At 44.4% G+C, this 23,615-nt stretch overlaps 1 protein-coding gene across 1 annotated transcript; it reads right to left on the bottom strand.

Moving 5' to 3' along the window:
- Positions 1–10,138: 10,138 nt before the first annotated feature.
- Positions 10,139–22,560, bottom strand: LURAP1 (leucine rich adaptor protein 1; the record flags this gene model as incomplete). The annotated part of the gene is made up of 2 exons (XM_084243911.1): positions 10,139–10,660; positions 22,363–22,560. 2 exons carry the CDS (start codon positions 22,558–22,560, stop codon positions 10,139–10,141), a joined length of 720 nt encoding a protein of 239 aa, XP_084100037.1.
- Between the last annotated feature and the right edge of the window lie 1,055 nt (positions 22,561–23,615).

Here is a 23,615-nt window from a genome sequence, read left to right as displayed (position 1 = left end):
TGAGCAGTGAGCCCCTACGGGACCTGTTTTTCTGTGGAAGCTGCCTCCTCGCCTGTGCAAATCCGTGTTGGTGGCAGTGTGGTTTTGGAGTCAGACCTGGTGCCGGAGACTCAATCTCAAAACTTCGGTTTCTTCCCATCTAAAATGTGCATTATGGGGCCTCCCTGGTGGTGCAAGAGTTAAGATGCAACCTATGAAGCAGTCCACTGCCACTGCAGCACAAGTTCTATTCCCAGCCAGCCAGGGAGCGACCCGCATAGCGCAGCAGACCTCTCCTGTCACGCCTGCTGCTCCCCTCAGCAGTGTATTTCGTCAGTCTGCCTGTTCTGTTACCCACTCTGTCTCTGGTGAATACGCTCAACCACCACACTTCTGGCCTGTATCCCAGCTCTTGTATGCAGAAATAAATAAATCTTTAAAAAAATAAAATGTGCATTATATTTATTCCATCCCTACAGTGTTATTCTGAGAAGTGAAGTAATATTTGAAGTGCTCAACAATGCCAGGAGAAACCTAGGTGCTCACTTAGAATAACAAGGGTAGATACATAGCATTTACTACCCAATACTTCTTTTTTTTTATGAAAATCTTTACTTTGAGAATTTTTTTAAAAATATTTACTTATTTATTATTTATACAGGCACTGGGTACAGTCAGAAGCGCGGGAGGGTGAGAGAATTCACCAGAGCCAGAGCGGGGAGCAGAGCAGGCAGAAGGACCGAAGTACATTGCTGAGGGGAGCAGCGGGCGGCAGGAGAGGTCTGCGCGCCATGTGGGACCCTCTGGTGTCTGGGGAGTAGCCGGGGATCGAACCGAACCGGCTCTGCAGAGGAACAGGCTCTGCAGAGGCCCCGGGCAGCTTAGCAACCCAGCGCTCAACCGCTGCGCCCCCCGGGGAGGCCCTACTACCCAATACTTCTAAACTTAGTTACAAACATTCATTTAATGCTCACAACTATGATATAGGTTTATTGTCCCCGTTTTATAGGCAAAGGAATGGCTTAGAGGCTAGTAACTTGTCCAAGGACACTCGGTGAGAGTAGCCAGGATTTTAATTTAGGCAATTCTGGCTCAGGATTTTTGCTCTTAGCCACCACACTGTGGTAAGGAGGGGCAAGATTTGAGGAGCCTGAAGCTTTTGTAAGTCCTTGTCGAGACCCTCTAAAGTTAGGTACACGCTAAAATTGGATACACATATTAACATTTATTTAAAATGAGGGGGAAATAGTGAAGGAATCTTGAAAATCTAGGTCTCTTTCTTCTGAAACCTTTTTTTGGCTATTTATCAGAAATGCTTCCTGTTGCAATCTGGTTTTTCCCCAATTGGAAAACTGATTGCAAATCCCAGTAATTTACAGCACTTCCAGACTCTGTGCAAATACTCCGACTTCATTGGAAATCCGCCTCTGATGATAACTATCACTGGGAGATGAAGTGCAGTAATATTTTACTTACTGATGTTTTAAGTTAATTTTTAAATTTTGAGGTAACTGCAGATTCACATGCAGCTGTAAAAAGTAATACAGAGGGCCTCCCCGGTGGCGCAGCGGTTGAGCGCTGGGTTGCGAAGCTGCCCGCAGCCTCTGCAGCGCCGGTTCGATCCCCGGCTGCTCCCCGGCCACTGGAGGAGGATCCCACATGGCGCGCAGACCTCTCCTGCCGCCCGCTGCTCCCCTCAGCAGTGTACCTCAGTCCTTCTGCCTGCTCTGCTCCCCGCTCTGGCTCTGGTGAATTCTCTCACCCTCCCGCGCTTCTGACTGTACCCAGTGCTTGTATAAATAAATAAATAAATCTTAAAAAAAAATCTTAAAAAAAAAAATTATTAGAAAAAGTAATACAGAGAAATCTTATTTACCTTTTCCCAGGTTTCCCCTAATGGCAATGTCTTACAAAACAACATCAAGACCATGATATTGACAATAATATTAATACAATCAAGATACAGAATAATCCATTACCTCAGGAGGATCCTTCCTTTTGCCCTTTTGTAACCACACCCACTTCTCCCACCTTTACTTCTTCCTTAGTCCCTAGCCATCTGTTCTTTTCTGTAATTTTGCCATTTCAAAATGCTACATAAATGGAATTATGTAGCATGTAGCCTTTTATAATTGGCTTTTTTCTCTCAGCATAATTCCTCAGAGATTTATCTAAATTGTTACATGTTTATCACTTCTTTCATTGCTGAGTAGTATTTTATGATACAGATGTATACCTCAGTTTATTCACATGTTGAAGAACACAGGGGTTATTTCCAACATTGGCATAAACATTTGTGTGCAGATGCTTTTGTGTGAACACAGGAGTGTAACTGCTAGGTTGTAGCAATTTAGTGTTTAGGTTTTTTAAAAACTGACAAATTATTTTCCAGAATGACAGTACCATTTTACATTACCACCAGCACTGTGTGAGCATCCAGTTTCTCCAAATTCATAAATTTGGTGTTGTCACTGTTTTTAGCTATTCTGATATGTGATTTTATATTTGCATTTCCCTAACTGCTAATGACATTGAACATATTTACATGGGTTTATTTGATACATGTATGCCCCCTTCAGTGAAATGTCTCTTCATATCTCTTGACCATTTTCTAATTGGATTATTTTTGTTTTCTGTAATTGAGGATAATTGACATTAGTTTCAGGTATACAGCATGATTTGATATTTATATATATTAAGAAATGGTCACCACATAAGTCTAATTAACATCCATTACCATACATAGTTATAAAAATTTTACCTCTTGTGATGAGAACTTTTAAGATCCAGTCTCATTATGCAAAACAGTATTATTAACTATAGTCACCATGCTGTACATTATATCCCCATGGCTTATTTATTTTATAACTGAAAGTTTATATGTTTTGACCCCCACCCCCCAATCCACTTCACCAACACTCACTCCCATCTCTGGCAACTACCAATCTGTTCTCTGTATAAGCTTGGATTTGTGGGGTTTTATTAGATTCCATATATATTAGTATGATCATATTTGTCTTTTTCTGCTGACTGCTTCACTTAGCAGAATATCCTCAAGGTTCATTTGTAACAAACAGTAGGATCTACATTTTTATGGCTGAATATTATTTCATTTTATATATATATATATAAAAAATGGCTATTACAAATTGTAATAGGCTATTACAAATAATGCTGTTACAATTGGCTATTACAAATAATGCTGCAATAAACATGGGGGTACAAATATCTTTTTTGAGATCATGTTTTTGTTTTCTTCTGATAAATACCCAGAAGTGGATTGCTGGATCATATAGTAGTTCAATTTTTAATTTTTTGACAATCTCCATGCTGCTTGTCATGGTGGCTGTACCAATTTACATAACCAACAATTGTGCACAATGTTCCCTTTTCTCCACATTCTTGACAGCACTTGTTATTCTTTTGTCATATATGCAGTTTGCAAATATTCTCACTCTTCTATAGCTTGTTTTTTCATCCTATTAACAGTGCCTTTTGCAAAAAAAGCATTTTTAATTTTGACAAAATACAGTTTATCAATTTTTCCTCTTCATGGATCATGATTCTTGTGTCAAGTGTCAGAACACTGCCTAACTTCTGATGCCAAAGATTTTCTCTTAAGTTTTTTCCTAAAAGTTTTACATTCAAATTTGTGATCCATTTTGAGTTAACTTCAATACACAGAGCAAATAAACAATAGCTAATGCCTTAAATAAGTGAAAAAAGAAAAATTTTAAGAGGAAATTTTTAAAATTCAAAACAAGTTCCTCAGAAAATTAAAAACCAACTATATATATTTTTTTTTGCACTCCAACAATTTTATTATGTTGAGAAATTGTTAATTTTAGGTACAATAATAATAAAAATACATATCCTTTAGAGATACATACAAAAATATTTACAGATGAATTAGTGTTATATTTAGTTTTGCTTCAAAATGGTTAGGGAGAAAGTAGTTGAGGGAATAAATAAACCAAGATTGGCTATGAATCGATAGTTACTGAAACTGGGTTATGGGTGCAAGGAAATTCATTACATTATTTCCTCTACTTTTGCATATGCTTGAAATTTTGTATTAAACAAAAAAAACTACAAACAATTAAAGACATTAAATATATAAAAACTACAGTCACAATAATTTAAAAAGGAAGAGCAAAATAAAATCATTGAATATCACATTATTAAAGCATCAACTTACTGCTTTGAAAGGGATAAACAGGGAAAGGGATTTAAGCATTTTTTTTGCCTTTCTGGTATGAACTTTATTTCAGAGTAATCAAAAGGCCCAGCAGATGTGAAAGATTTTTCGTTATAGAATTAGAACTAAAAAAAGAAGAAATGACAGCATTAGAAAATCATCATTTTAGGCCTCCTTGGTGGCGCAAGGGGTTAAGCACCTCACTGTGAAGCGATCCGCAGCCTCTGCAGCATGATTTCAATCCCGACCAGCCAGACAGAAACCCACACGGTGCAGCAGACCTCTCCTGTCTCGCCTGCTGCTCCCCTCAGCAGTGTATTTCAGTCAGTCTGCCTGTTCTGATGCCTGTTCTGATGCCCGCTCTGTCGCTGGTGGATCCTCTCACCCTCCCCGCATCTCTGCCCTGTACCCCAGCCCTTGTATGCATAAATAAATCTTAAAAAAGAAAAAAAAGAAAATCATCATTTTGTAATTGCTAGTAAAACAATCAATTTATAAAATGGTCAATAGTGGATACACTAAGACAATTTGGTGAAAAGCTGATGGGGAACTCTATAATGCAGGATCAAGCTATCATCACCTGGAAATGGAAGGTGTCTGGGACCTGAAGTGGGCAATGGAGGAGAGCTGTCAGCCAGGAACACCTGTACTCCTATGTAAGTGAAAAATAAATTTTTATCAGGCTAAATTACTGAAACATGGAGTAATTCATTACAAAAGTTAGCATATTGTAAAAGTATACCATTTATATATGTTAAAACACATAATATGGCTGTGTGTATATATATATATATATATACTGTTTTTTTTTTAAAGATACATATCCAAACACATACTAAACACGTTATGCTGAAGTCAGGGAGAAGAATGAGAATAGCGGTCAGTGATCAAAGAGAACATGAAATAAGAAAGAGGCCTACTATTAATTAATGATGAGAGTTCACCATGCACTGAAGAGCACAATTTAACTATTAAAGAATTAGAAATAATAATTTAAAAAGACAAATTAACCTACCCCTTTTCAGTGAGAGCACAGGCTAGTGTGCTGGGAATTATCTTCTGCCTTAAGGAGCACAGAATGGTTCTGGAAAGAAAGCTAAGCCCCAAGCGGCCAATCCAGAAGCAGGTAGGAGGGGCTGGAAGGACCAAGGATTTGTGTTTTCCTTGACTTCTCTGGTAGTGACTAAGCCTGCTGGAATCCTCCACCATGTTCACCAGGAAGCTTCAGATGTGAAAAGTTTCCTAAACTGCCCGCCCTCTCTCTCTGCCCATGATAGGCAGAATAATCACAACCCCCATCCTGATGTCTACCACCTAATCTCCAGAGCCTGTGTATATTTCACCTTATATGGTAAAAGGGATTTTCAAACTATGGTTAAATTAAGGATCTTGATTTGGAATGATGATCCTGGATTATCCTATGGGCCCAGTACAATCACAAGGATATGCAGTCACCCATAATCATGTGGAAACAAGAGAATTGCAGAGAGAAGATTTAAGGATGGAAGCACAGAGATCAGAGAATAAATGTTAGACTGCTGGCTCTGAAAATGGAGGAAGAAGCCATGAGTCAAGGAATGCAAGCAGTATCTGGAAGCTACAAAAGGCAGAGAAATGGAATCTCCCCTAGAATCTCCAGAGGGAAAGCAGGTCTCTCAACACCTTGATTTTAACTTAGCCCAGTGAAACTGATTTCAGATTTGTGATCTCCAGAATGGTAAGATGAATCTGCTAAGCCATTACATTGTGGAAATTATTTACAGTGGCCATAGGATACTAGTGTACTCGCCCTGCTGCTAGATAGCACTAACGTGTTCTAAGAAAACCGAGGTGTTGATAGACCTGCTTCCTGGAAGGTTCTGCAGTTGGACTGACCTAGGTTCATATTATATCATTATTATCTATCTGACCTTGAGCAAATATTTAAACATCATTAGTAATGCACGGTTTATATAGGGCTGCTAAGAATTAGAATGTTTTAAATTACATATTATGATTTAATCACCCAATTATTATTTCTTTTTTTAAGAGGCATGTATTTGTATTTATTTATTTATTTGTTTGTTTGTTTGTACATGCACTGGGTACGGTCAGAAGCGCGGGAGGGTGAGAGAATTCACCAGAGCCAGGGCAGGGAGCAGAGCAGGCAGAAGGACCGAAGTACACTGCTGAGGGGAGCAGCGGGCGGCAGGAGAGGTCTGCGTGCCATGTGGGACCCTCCTCCGGTGGCCGGGGAGCAGCCGGGGATCGAACCGGCGTCGCAGAGGCTGCGGGCAGCTTCGAAACCCAGCGCTCAACCGCTGCGCCACCGGGGAGGCCCTCACCCAATTATTTTTTATTAAATCACATCTACTTGTGGGCTTACATACATTCATTCAACAACTATCACTGAAAATGGAGATATGTGGCTGACACTGTGCACACAGCGAGCATATGTCGTCAACACACCCTGAGCTTTTCTTACCTAAGCTGCCACTGAGTTTCAAGTCAATCCAGTGCTCTGACTCAGTCAATCCAGTGCTCAGACAGTGATCCATCCTGACCAGCACTGCCCCTTTTTCTCATAGGCAGTTTCTGCAGTTATCATGAGTAGTCTCCCTCTCCCTTTACTGTGCCTGATTAAAGCACCCTACCCACTTGGAGGAGAGTATGACCCTTCTGTCTCTTCATTTCTCATCTCTTTGTATCTCTCTCCCTTTTCTTTCCTTGAGTTCCCCAAAAGTCCCTCCCTATAACCCAGAAAGGTCGAACTGGAGGGACAAAGGATTTGTACTTTTCTGGGCTTTTCTGGTAGTAAAAATGGAGTCCAAGGTATTAAGGCAGGATGCCTAGATCTATCTGGAGTACCCAGAGCCCCACTTACCCCACTTCTCCTGTCCCTCAACATACTCCTATGCCTATCCAATTAACTATAATCCTTGTCCTGTGGAGCTCCCCATTCCACTGGAGCCATCTGGATTTCCTAATCTCAAAGCATTCCACCCCCCACCCAACTCTTTTTTTTTTTTTTTAATTTTTTTTTCTAGAGGCATGTCTTATTTATTTATTTGTTTGGTTGGTTTATACAAGCACTGGGTACAGTCAGAAGCGCGGGAGGGTGAGAGAATTCACCAGAGCCAGAGTGGGGAGCAGAGCAGGCAGAAGGACCGAAGTACACTGCTGAGGGGAGCAGCGGGCGGCAGGAGAGGTCTGCGCGCCATGTGGGACCCTCCTCCTGTGGCCGGGGAGCAGCCGGGGATCGAACCAGCGCTGCAGAGGCTGCGGGCAGCTTGGCAACCCAGCGCTCAACCGCTGCGCCACCGGGGAGGCCCACCACCCAACTCTTAACCTCCAGGTCTGAAATGCTGACTACTACCCCCATAATGTCTGGGCCTATTCACCCTCCCTTTCCAGAAAAATAGTTGGTCCAGGATTAATGTTCCTTATATCTGTGGTTGGGATTAGTGTACCCTTTACCCAATCCAGATCCAAGGTTCTTTTTCGAAACACTGAACTTCCTCTCTAGGGTGGGGTGAAAACCTGAATAATAAAACAGGAGGAAATTGCTTTTAGTCCCTTTTGGGTTTGGATGGCGTTGAGTGGACAGTGTGTGGGAAGGGTTTTACCAAGTGATGAAACTATGGGCAGGCAGGCAGACAGGGGATCTGGGTTCTCTAACCTGGACTGACGTGGACTTAAAATGAGTGAAAGCAGGCAAGTCTCTGCTCTCTCTAGGCTGGTCTCTCTAGCCAGGCTGTGCACGGAGGAGTTGGCCTTTTGTAAGGCTGTATTTGAGTTTGTAGGTTCCACCCAGCTACCCCTGGCAATGGTGCATATTGGCCACAAGAGGGCAGGCAACCTCAATTCAGAAGTTGGTAAACTAAACAAATCAACTTCAAAAAGGAACACAAGGTGCCAAGGAAAGGTAGATTACCCAAGGACACCCTACAAACTGGCAACTGAGTAGGGATTAGAAAAGGGTATTCAAATTCCCAGCCTAACCGGAAGGCTGGAACCCCTACACCAGGAGGGGTGGTAAGAGACCTGGTGGGCAGCAGAGGAGAGGGTAAGAATATACTTTACAGAGATTTCAGTCACTTTGAAGAGATAGGAGGAGAGTGGACCTTAAAATTCAAAATTGAATATATTGCCCCAATAGGATTTAGGTGAAAGTTGCAGAATACTTCCTTCCCCAGCACAGAATGAAAAGCAGAGAAACAACAGGAATTAGTCTAGGATTTAGAGAAGGTCCCTTTTCCCCCCAATTCAGGGGGGGCCTGATTTTCTTTTCTCTCCCTTTTGCCTTCCAATAATCTAGTTTAAGGACCCCGGAAAGACAGGGACTAACACGTGGGCAGTAACGAGTTCAAAGGGTTAATCTCCAAGAATTCATTCTCTGACACAGTGGCTATAACCCTTGTCCCCTCCCACCCCTCTCCTCTTCCAGAGCACCAGGTTGGCAACTTCTCTGAATTCCTACTTTGGTGTAATTCACTAGGGTCCTGGCACCCAAGCCCAGAGTCAGTCCCTTGCTCCCTCCTCAGGTCCCAGAAGTCTAGGCTTACTCTAAGGGAACAGGGAAAGGGGCCTTTCCCTCAGACCTCTCCCCCTTCGTGGTCCCTCTTACCAAAGAGCTTCTGTCCCTGCCACACACACACCCACATACACACATTATAACTCAGACAAGACAATTCCTTGTATTCTAGCCTCTTGACCAAATGGTGGAAAGTTTGGGGCAGGGTGGGGGAAGGGGAAGCACAGGGTCTGAAAAGATGCTTCCCCCAACTTCCTTACTTCTGAGATTCAAGCTTATACCCCCAGAGCTCAGAAACCTCACACTTCTCCCTCTGGCTCCCAACAGCAGCGGGGAGGGAAGACTGGGGGATCATCTGCATATAAAAGGCCTGAGGCCCTAAGTGTAAACTGAGAAGGTATGAAGACACAAAAGTTGAACCTCCAGGCAGACAGATTTGGAGTCAGAATACAAGAATAGGGATAGGGAAAGCCAGGGACGGTGACAGGGTAGGCCAAACAGACATGTGGGAGCAGCAGGTAGAGGGCCCTGCCAATTTCCATCCATAAAAGTACAGATATAGGACTCTGCTGGAACCAGACACAGATGCGGCCATACAGGGAGACCCCCTAGGATAAAATGAAAAACACCCAGTTTAAAAAAAAAAGAACCTTTTGAAAAGATGTGCAAACATCTGACATGAGACACTTTTCCTGCCAGGAGGGGTGATATGTCCCCACACCCAAAAAGTAATGGTGTGGAGAATGGTATGGTCTGAATTAGCAGCAGGAGTTCAGGCACCCTTTAGTAAAGGGCTGATAGAGAGGAAAGGTTAAGCCATCCTGGCAGGAAATGACATCATGCACCAGATGGGAAGGGGTAGTTCTGTTAGGGGGAAAAGGATGTCCTAAAGCTAATTCCATACAGGCTTTGTGGACTCCACCCCCACCCCAAAGACACTGGCAACTCCAAATCCCACCACCACCTCGGGGCTGTCCTATAACAGTTTTACCAACCCTAAGGTTTCTGGGAGGGCCAATCCATGGAGGATTGGTCCATGACCTTCCACAATCCTCCATTTTGACCACGAAGGGGGTTAAGGCTCCTAGATGTTGGATAAGATGATATCATTACACCTCCATCTCTTCATCAGAGACCTCCCAGGGGCCCCAAATCCTTATCTAGTTGGGGAAGGAGAGGAAAAGGACATGAGATACCATCACACCAGGAACCTTGAGTCAAACCTCTAGAGTCAACAGATCTATAGAAATAGCTCTAGGGATAAAGTGTCTTGAGGGATAAAGGCAGAGCCTCTCCAGGCACCAGAAGGATGATGAAGTCAGGTTTCCATGGTAACTAATTTCAATGCAGTCTCTTCCTACTCCCAGATTGAGGGAGGATAAATTTCAAGGGAGATCAGGGCCTAGTGATGAAAGAACCACAGGAGTATAAAAAGGGTGGAAAAGTTGTTACAGGAAGGTAACATCATCCTGACACTGCCCCCAGTACCAGTGGGCCTCAAAGTCCAGCTTGGCACTCTCATCCTCTGCTGGCTCAAGAGGTGGACCTAGGAACCCCTCCCCTGGGAGCTTCCATGAAGCCCTCAAGTTCCCTAGCATGGTGGCTGTCAGGTCCACTTCAGTCCTGGCCCTCTCCCCACCAGGAATAACCTTTGCCCAGTCCATGTCAGGACGGGGAGCCCCGGGAGGGCCCTGTTCATCCAGCTCGCTGGGGGTCACTGTGTCCAGGAAGCTGCCGATGGAGACACTGTCCAGCCGGTCAGTGGAGCTAGTGTCTGGCAGGCTATCCCAGCTGCCTCGCCTTGAGCGGCCTGGGCTCCCGCCTGTCAGGCTATATTGGCTGCTGGTGAGGCTGCTGCAGTGGCTGGTCAATGTCCCCCGCTCTTCCAATAGCCAGCGCACTGCCTCGATGCCCTCATTCAAGGTCACCAGCTGCTGCAGGATCTTCACATCGATGGCTCGCAGGTAAGCCTAAGGGAGTGGGAAAAGGAATCAGTCCCTGGTTCTGGGCCATGGGTTTCTCTAGTGTTTCCAGAGGCCCCTGACTTGTGGTCAAACCACCGTGCTTTACTTTCAGGAAACATGGAAATAGAGTGGTTTGGAGTATGGGCTTTAGAAACAGACTTTAAAATCTCAACTCTATTACTGATTAGCTATGTGACTGTGGGCAACTTTCTTAGATTCTTTGAGCTTCATTTTCCTAGATCCTAAAATAGGGCTAAATGACTCACTTTCCAGGTGGCTAAGAAAATTCTGAGATGCTGTCTATTAAATATTAAGCACAGGGGCTGGCACAGAGTAAAGTCTCAGTAAACATTAAATATTAAAATCTGACCCTACTGAGCTTTGAACTTCATTGATAGGGTATTAACTATTGAACAAGTCCAGATTTTACTAGTGAGACTTGGAAACAGACAAAGAGAACCTGATGGGGGCCAGGTGTTAATTGGGAAGTAGATGGAACAAAAGAAGGCAGGAGCTGGGGAATAAAGAGAGAGCTAACCTGCTCACTAAATCCCTTCAGAGTGTTGGTATCAATTGCTAAGGGAGAAGAGGATTGGTTAAAATTTAGAAAGGTCATAATCACACTGACTGGGGATTCAGGATTAAACCCACCACACACCAGTCTCCCTGTCTGTACTGGGAGTAAGTGTGACTCACTTGGGTAATCTCTAGGGTCCCTTTATCCCAGATGTACTGAATTATCTTCTCCAGGCACAAGTCTGAACCTATCCCTCCCATGCTCAACAGCTTTTATGGTTTGCATTCTTATTGAAAAAAATCTAAACATTTTAGCAATTGGCATTCTAAAGCCCATCATAATACAGCTCTTGCCCCTCTTTCTAGCTTCACCTCCAGCACACTTCCCTATGACCCCAGGTCTTGCTACACATCATTTCCTAAATTTCATTTTACTGAATTTTCCTTTTAATCAAAGATGTGTACAGATTAAAGAGGTAAACAGTTCTGCAAGATTATGAAAAGTAATAGTTCTCCCATCCTAGTCGTAAGTCCCAGAGACAGCTACTATTTATTTTTTAGCAGTTTATTTTGGTATTTACCCTCCTAATCTCCAAGTAACAGGGTACTTCTTAAGTTTTTTGTATTTTCTGTTGACTTCTCACATTGGAAAAGGTTATAGATTTGACGCTTTCATCCCATTTCCCACACCTTTCCCATACTGATACACAACTTCCCAATAGATACAGTAAAATTTAGTGTTAACTTATTAGTATTTAGAAATGCGATTTACATCTAAGCCATGTAGTTTACTATGGTTACTTTTCATTTCTCACAAATGTATGTTTTCCTTAGAACTACTATGATGACAACAACTTTTTATTTTTTGGTAGAGTAATGGGTGTTTAGGCCAGAGGTGCTGGGGGTGAGAGCATTCACTAGAGACAGAGTGGGGAGCAGAATAGGCATAATCACTGAAATATACTGCTAAGGGGTGCAGTGGACAAGACAGGAGAGGTCTGCTGCACCATATGTGAGTTATCTCCCTGTCCAGGGATGGAACTCAGGCCATAACGTGATAGCAATGAGACATAACCCCTAGGCCACCAGGGAAGCCCCAACAACAACTATTTTATTTAGTTTGCTATCAGTAAGTCATCACCAACCCTCTCGCAATTATCTTAATTTCCCTCTCCAGGCTTTCAAACATGTTACATCTATTCCATCTTCCTAGAGGCAGCTCTTTTAATAGCCTTGTGATATGCTCCAATCTCTCCCTGTTATACAACTGTACTCCAAGAATCTCCTTTCATCTCATCTTAGGGATATCCTTTGGCCCTTACTGAGCTTCCTTTATCCCAAGTCCTCTTTACAGATTTATTCTTTCATTTGCATGTGATGCTCTTCCTCCAGTAGCTTCCTAAGAAAGTCTGCATAGGACATATATTTATTGAAGCTTTGGTGCTATAAAATGTTATTCTCTCACACTGTTGGTAGCTTGGCTGAGTACAGAATTCAAGGTTGAAATTTTTTCTCAGAATTAAAGACATTGTTCCATTATCTTCTAATTTTCTGTTTTACTTTAAAAGTCTGATGCCATTCTAATTCACATAATTTGTACATGTCTATTTTCCCACTCTGGCAGTTTTTACAATCAACTATGTTCCTAGTGTTCTAAATTTCCACAGGCCACTTGTTGGCCCCTTTTAATCTGAAATGCATAGCTTTTAAGTTCTGGGAGATTTTAATTATTTCTTTGATGGTCCTTTCTCCCCCAATATCTTTCTGATCTTTTTGGAAATCCTATTATATGGCTAGAGGACATGCTGGATTGATATTCTATTTTTTTTCCTCTCCCATTTCTTTCCATATTTGCTCCAGTTTCTGAAATATTTCAACATTATCAACACTTCCATTGAGTTTTTAATTTTTTTCCTATCATGTTTTTCCTTCCAAGAAGTATTTATTGTCTTCTGATTTTTTAAAGTAATTTTCTGTCTTTTTTTTTTTTTTAAGATTTATTTATTTATGCATACAAGAGCTGGGGTACAGGCCAGAGGTGTGTGGGGGGTGAGAGGATTCACCAGAGACAGAGTAGGGAACAGAACAGGCAGACTGACTGAAATACACTGCTGAGGGGAACAGTGGGAGAGAGGAGAGGTCTGCTGCGCCATGTGGGCTGCTCCCTGGCTGGCTGGGGATCGAACTCGTGCTGCTTCATAGGTTGCTTCATAGTTTGATAGCTTCATAGGTTGTGTCTTAACCCCTTGCACCACCAGGGAGGCCCTAATTTCCCTAATTTGTTCATGACTACAACACTATCTCATTTCTTTAAGGATATAGTTAATGATACATCTCCCTGTTGATCTCCATTTCATGCAAGTTGCTTTCCTCTGTTTAGCTGTACGTAGTCAGAAGCTCTCATCAGGGCCTCCCTGGTGGCACAAGGGGTTAAGCACCTCACTATGAAGCAATCCGCAGCCTCTGCAGCATGAGTTTGATTCCTGACCAGCCAGGGAGTAACCCACATGGTGCAGCAGACCTCTCCTGTCTTGCCCGCTGCTCCCCTCAGCAGTGTATTTCAGTCAGTCTGCCTGTTCTGTTCCCCACTCTGTCTCTGGTGAATCCTCTTGCCCCCTACACCACTGGCCTGTACCCCAGCTCTTGCATTTATAAATAAATCCAATCTTTTAAAAAAAAGAAAGGTTGCATCAGATGTCTTATGATCTTTAGTTGCTGATCACCCTTCAAGGGTAGGTCTCTAAATAAATTTATTGGACACTCTGTGTATGTGTGAAGCTTGCCAACTCTGAGCCTCCCCAAGGGTTATTTGGTGAGGTTGTTTGATTTAGGTAAGGCCTAAAGTCAGTATCTTTGTGTTTGTTTGTTTGTTTGTTTTTTCTCTTGGGTTCATCACGTTCCCCACATTATACCCATGTAGAGAGTAAAATGTAAGCAAAGCTGCCAATATTATAGTAGGAAGAAAGACTAGGAGGGGCATTTAATGTTTTTTAGGACATTTCTTTTTAATCCTTCTTGCCTTCAGCTGTGTTTGGTGTCTCCGAATCCAGAAACCTTTTATTCTATTATTTTTTAGCATCTATAAATATATATTTTGATGAATTTTACTGAGTTAACCAAGAAACATTGCTTTACTTACATCTACATGATAAACTAGAATAAGACCAAAAATTTATTCATTGAGGGGGCCTCCCTCGTGGCGCAAGGGGTTAAGACATAGCACTATGAAGCTATCGGCAGCCTCTGCAGCATAAGTTCGGTCCCTGGCCATGGAGGTAACCCACGTGGCCCAGCAGACCTCTCTTGACTCGCCTGCTGCTCCCCTCAGCAGTGTATTTCAGTCAATCTGCCTGTTCTGTTCCCCACTCTGTCTCTGGTGAATCTTCTCACACACCCACTCCCTGCACCTCTGGTTTACACCCAGTTCTTGTATGCATAAATAAATAAATCATTAAAAAACAATCTAAGCATATGATCTTATTTTTTTTTTAAGATGGCTGATTCCTCTTTACTTCATATGCCTTTTTTTGGAACGTGAACTTAACTAGATAAACACTGAGCCACTACATGTCTACATTCCTGGCAGCAGTTGTAACAGCATAGTCATAAACATCCATTATTATTTTACTTTTCTTGACATTGTGAATATGTGAATAAAATGGATTAATATTATGAATAAAATACACAGGAAAATTTTCAGTGATTTAATTTATGCCAGCATCAATGTTTACTTCTGATTTCATGACTGTACACAAATAAAAAAGTAACTCTAGTTTTGATTAGAGCCTATTTGAATAGTTCTGAAAGGATATACCAAAATCCAAGTCCAAAGATTGATTTAAAAAAAAGGGAAATTGGGCCTCCCTGGAGGCTCAAAGGATCAAGTCTCAGCACTATGAAGCTATCAGCAGCCACTGCAGCATGAGTTCGATCCCCAGCTGGCCAGGGAGCTAACCCACATGCTCCTGTCTTACCTGCTGCTCCCCTTATATTTCAGTAAATCCACCTGCTCTGGGGCCTCCCCAGTGGCGCAGTGGTTGAGCACTGAGCTGTGAAGCTGCCAGCAGCCTCTGCAGCACCGGTTCCATTCCCGGCCTCTGGGGAGGGTCCCAAATGGCGCACAGACCTCTCCTGCCACGTCCACTGCTCCCCTCAGCAGTGTACTTCCTCAGTCTGCCTGTTCTGCTCCCCACTCTGGCTCTGGTGAATTCTCTCACCCTCTTGCACTTCTGACTGTACCCAGTGCTTGTATAAATAAATAAATCTTTTTTTTTTTTTTTTAATAGAGGCATACTTTATTTTTTATTTGTTTGCTGGTTTGTTTTGTTTATACATGCACTGGGTACAGTCAGAAGCGCGGGAGGGTGAGAGAATTCACCAGAGCCAGAGCAGGAAGCAGAGCAGGCAGAAGGACCGAAGTACACTGCTGAGGGGAGCAGCGGGCGGCAGGAGAGGTCTGCGCGCCATGTGGGACCCTCCTCCGGTGGCCGGGGAGCAGCCGGGGATTGAACCGGCGCCGCAGAGGCGGCGCGCAGTTTCGCAACCCAGCGCTCAACCGCTGCGCCACCGGGGAGGCCCAAATAAATAAATCTTAAAAAGAAAATCCACCCGCTCTGTTCCCCACTCTGTGTCTGGTGAATCCTCTTACCCCCTGCACCTCTGTCTTGTATCCCAGCTCTTGTACGCATAAATAAATACATCTTTTTATTATTTTTTAAAGATTTATTTATTTATGCATACAAGAACTAGGGTACAGGCCAGAGGTGTGGGGGGTGAGGATTCACCAGAGACAGAGTAGGGAACAGAACAGGCAGACTGACTGAAATATATTGCTGAGGGGAACAGCAGGTGAGTCAGGAGAGGTCTGCTGTGTCATGTGGGTAGCTCCCTGGCCAGGGATTGAACTCATGCTGCAGTGGCTGTGGGTAGCTTCACAGGTTGTGTCTTAACCCCTCGTGCCACCAGGAAGGCCCCAATAAATAAATCCTTTAAAAAACAAATAAATAAATAATTAAAAAGGGAAATCACTTAGTTACTTCATGTCTTACCTTCTCAAAGTAGGGAAAAGCCCTACTTGTTGCTGAGTTTTTATAAAAGGTTATAAATTACATATACTTTGTGATTATGGCTTTCTGAGTTGTCCAACGGCTACAGAGAATTAGTAAATTATATCTAGAATAGAGCTTCTCTTCTTAGTATTACTTTTTAGTAAAAAGTTTATTTTCTCCACTAAGGGCTAAAAACTTTTTAAATGTTTTCCATACTTCCCAAAATGATAAATTTGAAAGTTAGTTTTTTACTAGATGATAATTTTTCCCTTTGTTTTTTTATTGCAGTATAATTGATATATAACATGTTTCAGGTATATAACATAATTATTGCATAATTGTATATATTGCAAAATTATCACCACAATAACTCTATCTATCACCCATCACCATACATTTACAAATTTTTTTTTTTAAAGATTTATTTATTTATTTATTTATACAAGCACTGGGTACAGTCAGAAGCGCGGGAGGGTGAGAGAATTCACCAGAGTCAGAGTGGGGAACAGAGCAGGCAGAGGGACCGAAGTACACTGCTGAGGGGAGCAGCGGGCGGCAGGAGAGGTCTGCACGCCATGTGGGACCCTCACCCGGTGGCCGGGGTGGCCGGGGATCGAACCGGTGCTGCAGAGGCTGCTGGCAGCTTTGCAACCCAGCGCTCAACCGCAGCGCCACCGGGGAGGCCCTACAACTTTTTCTTATGTGTGATGAAAAATTTTAAGATCAACTGTCTTAGCTCTTACTTTATGATTCTTTTTTGTTTGTTTGTTTTCTTTTTTTCTTTATTTACGGATAGAAGAACTGGGGTGCAGGCCGGAGGTGCGGGGTGGTGGGGAGAAGATTCACCAGATGCAGAGTGTAACAGGCAAATCTTCTGAAATATACTGGTGAGGGGAGCAGCAGGCCAGATAGGAGAGGTCTGCTGTGCCATATGGGTCAGCTCCCTGGCTGGGGATTAAACTCAGGCCATAGGGATGACAGCCTGAGACTTATCCCCTAGGTCACCAAGGAGGCCCCTTGATTATGATTCTTTTTTTTTTTTAAAAGATTTATTTATTTAAACAAGCACTGGGTACAGTCAGAAGAGCGGGAGGGTGAGAGAATTCACTAGAACCAGAGCGGGGAGCAGAACAGGCAGACTGACAAAATACACTGCTGAGGGGAGCAGCGGACGCGGCAAGAGAGGTCTGCCGTGCCATGTGGCACCCTCGCCCGTGGCCGGGGATTGAACCAGCGCTGCAGAGGCTGTGGGCAGCTTCGCAGCCCGGCACTCAACTGCTGCGCCACCAGGGGAGGCCCCACTTTTTTTTTTTTTTTAAGATTTTATCTATACAAGAACCAGGGTACAGGCCAGATGTGCAGGAGGGTGAGAGGATTCACCAGAGACAGAGTGGGGAACAGAACAAGTAGACTGAAATACACTGCTGAGGGGAGCAGTGGGCGAGACAGGAGAGGTCTGCCATGCCATGTGGGTATCTCCCTGGCCGGGATCGAACCCACACTGCAGAGGCTGCAGGCAGCTTCACAGCGCTGTGCTTAACTGCATACGCCATCAGGGAGGCCCTAGATTATGATTCTTAAACATAAACCAACCCTATTGTTTTCCACCCCACTTGAACCCCCAGTGCAAATGAATGATTTCAATAAATACTATGTAGAGCCTATAACATGCCAGGCATTGTGTGTGGTGCAGGGAACAGGCCTAGACTAATTATAAGAGGAAGATGAGGAATCAAAGAGGACTCTCAGCTGACTCAGAAATATCTGCTGCTTCTAATTCTTGTAGTATAAAATGGTTTGTTGATTTCAGTTTTCCCCACTGCTGACTTGGAATTCAGCTTTTTTCAGGTCTACTAAATTAGTTTCCACTCCCCCTTCTGTTTTTCAGCTTCCAAAATTGTGTTGTTCTATCTTTTTTCCTATCCTTGTTGTCATAAGGGTTCATGCTTCTAAAATAATCCAACTGACTTTTTTAATATAATTTCAAGAGAGAATGGAAGTAAAGTACATGTATTCAAGCTGCCATTGAATTGGAAGTCCCACTGACTATAAATTCTTGAAGGTCAAACTCAAATGCTACCTCCTCTAGGAAGTCTTCCCTGCCCTTCCTCAAGAAGGAATTAATCCATTTAGTCATAGAACAATATTTATTAAACATTTCTTATAGGCATGGAATTGTGTTAAATAAAGAAAGAAAAACACCATCTCTCACCCTTAGGGGAAGACAAAACAATACAAGCAGTTAAAATTCAGTATGGGGCCTCCCTGGTGACACAGGGGTTGAAGTCTTGGCACTATCCAGCCACTGTGGCATGAGTTTGATCCCCAGCCAAGGAGCTAACCCACATGGCACACAGACCTATCATGTTTCCCCGCTGCGCCCCTCAACAGTATTTTTCAGTAGATATGCCTGTTCTGCTCCCCACTCTGTCTCTGGTGAATCCTCTCATCCCCCGCACCTCCGGCCTACAACCCAGTTATTGTATGCATAAAATAAATCTTTTTTAAAAATTCAGTAGGGCAATTGCTAAGAGAAATAACTGTTACATAGGGGGCTGTGCACACATACAAGGCATAACCCAACCAGAGGAGGTTAGAAAAAGGCACATGAGCTGAGACTTGAAAGTGAAGTAGGACTTAGCCAGAGGGACCAGTAGAAAGAGGCACTCCAACCAGAAGAAACAGCATGTGCTCCCTACAATTCAAAGTGACCTTTCCAAATCTGATCATGTCACTCTATAAAGAAGGAATTCCAGGAAGCCCTCCCTGGGTTCCAGAGCACTTATCATGCTGTACTAGAATTATTGCTCTATCTCCCTCTTTCCCTATCCAAGTCTGGTGCCTAGGATTAGATGGGTCAAATTCAGTTCTGTGATTCTCTTGCCTTTATTATCTTTGGTCCCAAAGGTTCAGGAGGTTTGGGTTTACTCTGTTGACAGAAATGAATGTGAGAACCAGATTCTGTAGTCCTGACAGTGGGATTCCTTGACTAGGAAAGCATCACACCTCAGGATAGAAAAAAGCAAAGCTTTTTTGCCAAAAAAAGGAACAACTCATTTCATACCATCTCTTTGGAAGTAGGAAAGAGATAAATAGCTCAGGAGAGTTGCAGCCTAGAAGGCTGCTCTACCTACCCCAATCCCCCTAGGATCATCAAGGTGCCTGACTGACTCTTCCCGCTAACACATATACATATCAGACTCTGCAGGTTCCTTTACCTCTCAATCCAAATCAGGTCCATGGGTAAGAATCCAGAGGTCCCAATCCTAGCTCCCTGGTTGGGAGCTGAGATTCAAGACTATTGTTACCTGAAAAGCTCTTAGAGATCACAATCTCCCTTCCCCTAAGAGATAGAAAAACTGAGTCCAGGGCCTCCCCTGGTGGCACAGTGGTTGAGCGCTGGGTTGTGAAGCTGCCCACAGTCTCTGCAGCGCCCGGTGAGGGTCCCACTTGGTGTGCAGACCTCTCCTGCCACCTGCTGCTCCCCTCAGCAATGTATTTTGTCAGTCTGCCTGCTCTGTTTCCCACTCTGGCTCTGGTGAATTCTCTCACCCTCCTGTGCTTCTGACTATACCCAGTACTTGTATAAATAAATAAACAAATCTTTAAAAAAAAAAAAAGAAAAGAAAAACTGAGTCCAGTGGAAGAGAGAGCCCTGCTCAAGAGCACAAAATGATGCAGTAGGCCCTGAACTGGAACCCATGCTTTTTCCCTCCTTGCCGTCCTTTCTTCTCAAACTGCTCAGTGGAGTAGGTTGTCCTAGCAACAGTTATTTGGATAGAGAGATTAAGGAGGGGAGGTTGCTGTTGTTTCCCCTTCCCACATATTAGAGTCTGGCAGGTTCACTGAACCTTTAAGTAGGGGAGGGAAGCAACAGGGAAGACAGGGAGAAGCAGGGATGACCTTGGTCTCAAGGGTAATACTGCCCACTTCCTGTAGGTAAGCTGGGAAAGGGACAGTTGAAGAACTGTACTTATAGGATTTGGACCAGCTCAGCCACAAGTAGCTCCAAGGGGAATCCCCTGCCCCACTCCTTGTCCTGGCAGGGTACAACCCAATGGGGAGAGCAGATTGCATAAAAAGATCAATGATCAGTAGATATGCCTGGCCCATGAGAAGCTTCTCCCTATTCTGGCCCCTATGCTCTTCATGGGCAGCCCAGGAGTCCAGGTCAGGCTGGGTCAAGTACACAGACAGCTACAAAGAAATTAAAAATACCCCCTTAAAGTTTACAAACGGGTAGTCTCCACCAAAGGCAGGAAAGAAACCCAGAGACAAAGCATGGTTTCTTTATTGGCAATCTGTGTGGTCTCCAGTATGTCCCTTAACACCTGCAAACAAGTTTCATCTGTGAGATGGGGAAAATGATGACTACTTTCCTCACTTCAATGACATAAGTTGTGTTTTAAAGTGTCTGGCACAAAGCAGGCCTCAAATGGTAAAGATGTAAAGTGCAGGCAGAACATCTGGGTTCAAAGTCTGGCTTTTTTTTTGTTTGTTTGTTTTACTTTTTGTATGACTTTGGGCAATTACATAACCTCTTTGTGCCTCAGTTATCTAATAGTGTTGCTGTGAGGATTAAGAGAATATCTTGTAGGGCCTCCCTGGTGGTGCAAGGGGTTAAGCACTGCACTATGAAGCAACCTGCAGCCTCTGCAGCTATGCATGGCTAGGCAGACCTCTCCTGTCTCGCCCACTGCTCCCCTCAGCTGTGTATTTTGTCAGCCTGCCTGTTCTGTTCCCCACTCTGTCTCTGGTGAATCCTCTCACCCCCTGCATCTCTGGCCTGTACCCCAGCTCTTGTATGCATAAATAAATAAATCTTTAAAAAATATATAAAAAAGAAAAGAGACTATCTTGTAAAGTGCTGGGCCTGGTATGTGCACTTGATGAAAGTTAGTTTCCAAAGCAGGACATTCTAGGTAGGCTCTTTCTAGGCCTTGAGCTAAAGTTTGTACAGGGAGGTGAAACTAGAGCCTTCCCTTAGGTGGGCACAGTCACAGCCCTGCTCTGCAGAATTTGGCACTCACCTGCACCCTTTAAGGCCAAGTGCACACATGGCATTCAAACCCTTCTCTCAGGGGATCTTTCCTGTATTGCTCAGTCCACAAGGCTCTCCTCACAGCCTCTTAAGCAGTGTGGGAGCTCCCATGACCACCACCCCTACTCCCTCAGCAGCTCAAGCTGGCACAGAACTGGGTACACAGTGAGGGTCCAGAAAGACTTATTAGCTAACACTCATTATGGCCTCCTGGTTCTGGGCCAGAGAGTTGCTGGCAATTTCTCAGTTCCCCAGAACTGGCTGCAAAGCAGTAGCAGGTGTAAATCACCCCCTTAACCGGAACCAGAGCCTTGGGGGTCCTGAGGAGGGTGATGGGAGGGGGGCAGGCAACTGCTCTTTTGGCTCTTCATCTAGACCAGCAGCAACAGGGAAAGGAGAGTGTGCCTGTTTCCTCCTGTTCACATGAAGGAGATACACAGAAGATCCAAATATCCAGTGCACCGTGTACCTGAAGGGCTGGTTGGGGGGAGACTGAGTCTGACATGATGGGACCAACGCTGGGGGAGCTGCTGCTTGGTGTCAGCTAAGGTGCTAAGATTTTTCAAATATTTCAAGTGGAGTGTGGGGGCAGTGTGGGGGAAAGAGAGGGTGCTTTCAGTGGCCCTAATCCAGGTAATTTCCATCGAAATTTCTGTGCAAAATCCTGTCATGAAAACTGGGGCCACAGGTACAAACCCCAGGACTAGTTTGCAGGAGGAGACCAAATTGATTACCTTATTATAATCGTGGGGGGCGGGGGTTGGGGGGGGGTATTGGCGGCCCTGACATGAAGGGATGAGATTCGTGCAGTGTGCGGTTCTCAGGGCTTCCCAGACTTCACCTTTCTACCCCCTCCCAATGATTTGGCAGGAAAAACTCCCAAGAGCTTGTGCCCCAAGTCTTCAGGATCCCTCCGCACTCCACTCACCCAGGAGGGCAATTAATGGATCTCAAGGTTTAAGGACAGATGTGGGAGGGCCCCTGCTAAGTTAGGTGGGGAGTTTCAGCTACCACCTCTCCAGCTCAACTCTGGGGCGTGAGTCGGTCCCTTCCGGCCCTGTGCTAGGGACTCCGTGGCCCTGGTCGGGGGAGCCCACACTCACCAGCTCCATCCTCAGCGCCATGATCTTGTCCCCCAGGCCGTGGCCTGTGCTAGGCGCCCCTGGGAGCAGCAGGGCACCCGAGATTTCCGACTCCCACTCGCCTCGCAGTCCGCGCAGCAGCCCTTCTGGGGTCTTCCTTCCCACCTTGCTCTCCACGTCGCGAAGGTCAGGCGTCTGGGACTCCACAGACCCCTCCATGCGGGCCTCTGCCTTGACAGAGCGGGGCGACCAGGCGCCAGGGTCCGGTTGCCGGGGGTCCTTCTGTCTCCCCGCTAGGACTGAGCGGAACCGGTGGGTCCCCGCCCGCGAGGCGCGGGGGCGGGAGGACGGTGCCGTAACGCTTAGAAAAGCCGCGCAATAGCGTATGTTTGTGTATATAAATATTCCAGAGCTGCGCACACAGCCGTTGGCCCCCGGACCCAGGAGACTAGGCGATGCTGGTTTGCACCTGAGCGAGCAGACTCAAGTAGAGCTCGGTGCTTCTCTCCAGCCTCGCACTGGATCCAGTTAGGCAGTTCAGCGCATCAGGCGCCCAGAAATTTTTTGCCGAATGGAGGCTAGGCATTTTCAGTTAGGGACGTGGGAGTTTAAAAAACACTGGTGAGGGAGGGCTGCAGAGAGTTTTGGAAGGCTTCCTGGAGTAAAGGAGCTGAGTCTAAAACTGTGATTAGAATTTAACTACGCACACACACCCTCCGGGTAGCCACTAAATTTAGACTAAAGGAATAAAAAGTAAAGTTCTTCCGACCAAAGAGGAGCAATCCGTATTGACGTTGAAGAGGTCCACAGGCCCCAGATCATGCTTGACCTGTAGACTGATGCTTCTTAAGCTTGACTGTGCTTATGTGTTATCTGTGAATCTTAAAATCTAGATTAAGATTCTGCAAATCCGGGGTAGAGCCTGAGATTCTGCATTTTTAACTAGCTTCCAGTTGATGGCTATAGGATTGGCCTAAGGGACCCTCCCCCATTGTTGAGTAACAAGGTCATAGGAAGATGGTTCTAAAAGACTTGGATTTTATTCTATAGGCAATGAGGATCCCTGAAAACCTTTTGCGTTGTTTTTGTTGTTCCTGGCTTGATTTTGGTTTTTAATCCAAACATTTTCAGAAGGATGGATAATAAAAAGAGTTACCCTTGTCCTTTCTTTGCCATCCTTAGCCCCACTCTCCAGTGGCAACCACTCTTACCTATATTTTCCCTGGTGTTTACAACTCCATATAGGCTTTTACCACTATTTCTTAATTTTAAAT

Source organism: Talpa europaea (genome assembly GCF_964194135.1).
Source record: "Talpa europaea genome assembly, chromosome: 9".
Classification (NCBI taxonomy): Eukaryota; Metazoa; Chordata; class Mammalia; order Eulipotyphla; family Talpidae; genus Talpa; species Talpa europaea.
The sequence above is the reverse complement of the archived record's forward strand: the minus strand, read 5'-3'. Positions and strand labels throughout refer to the sequence as shown.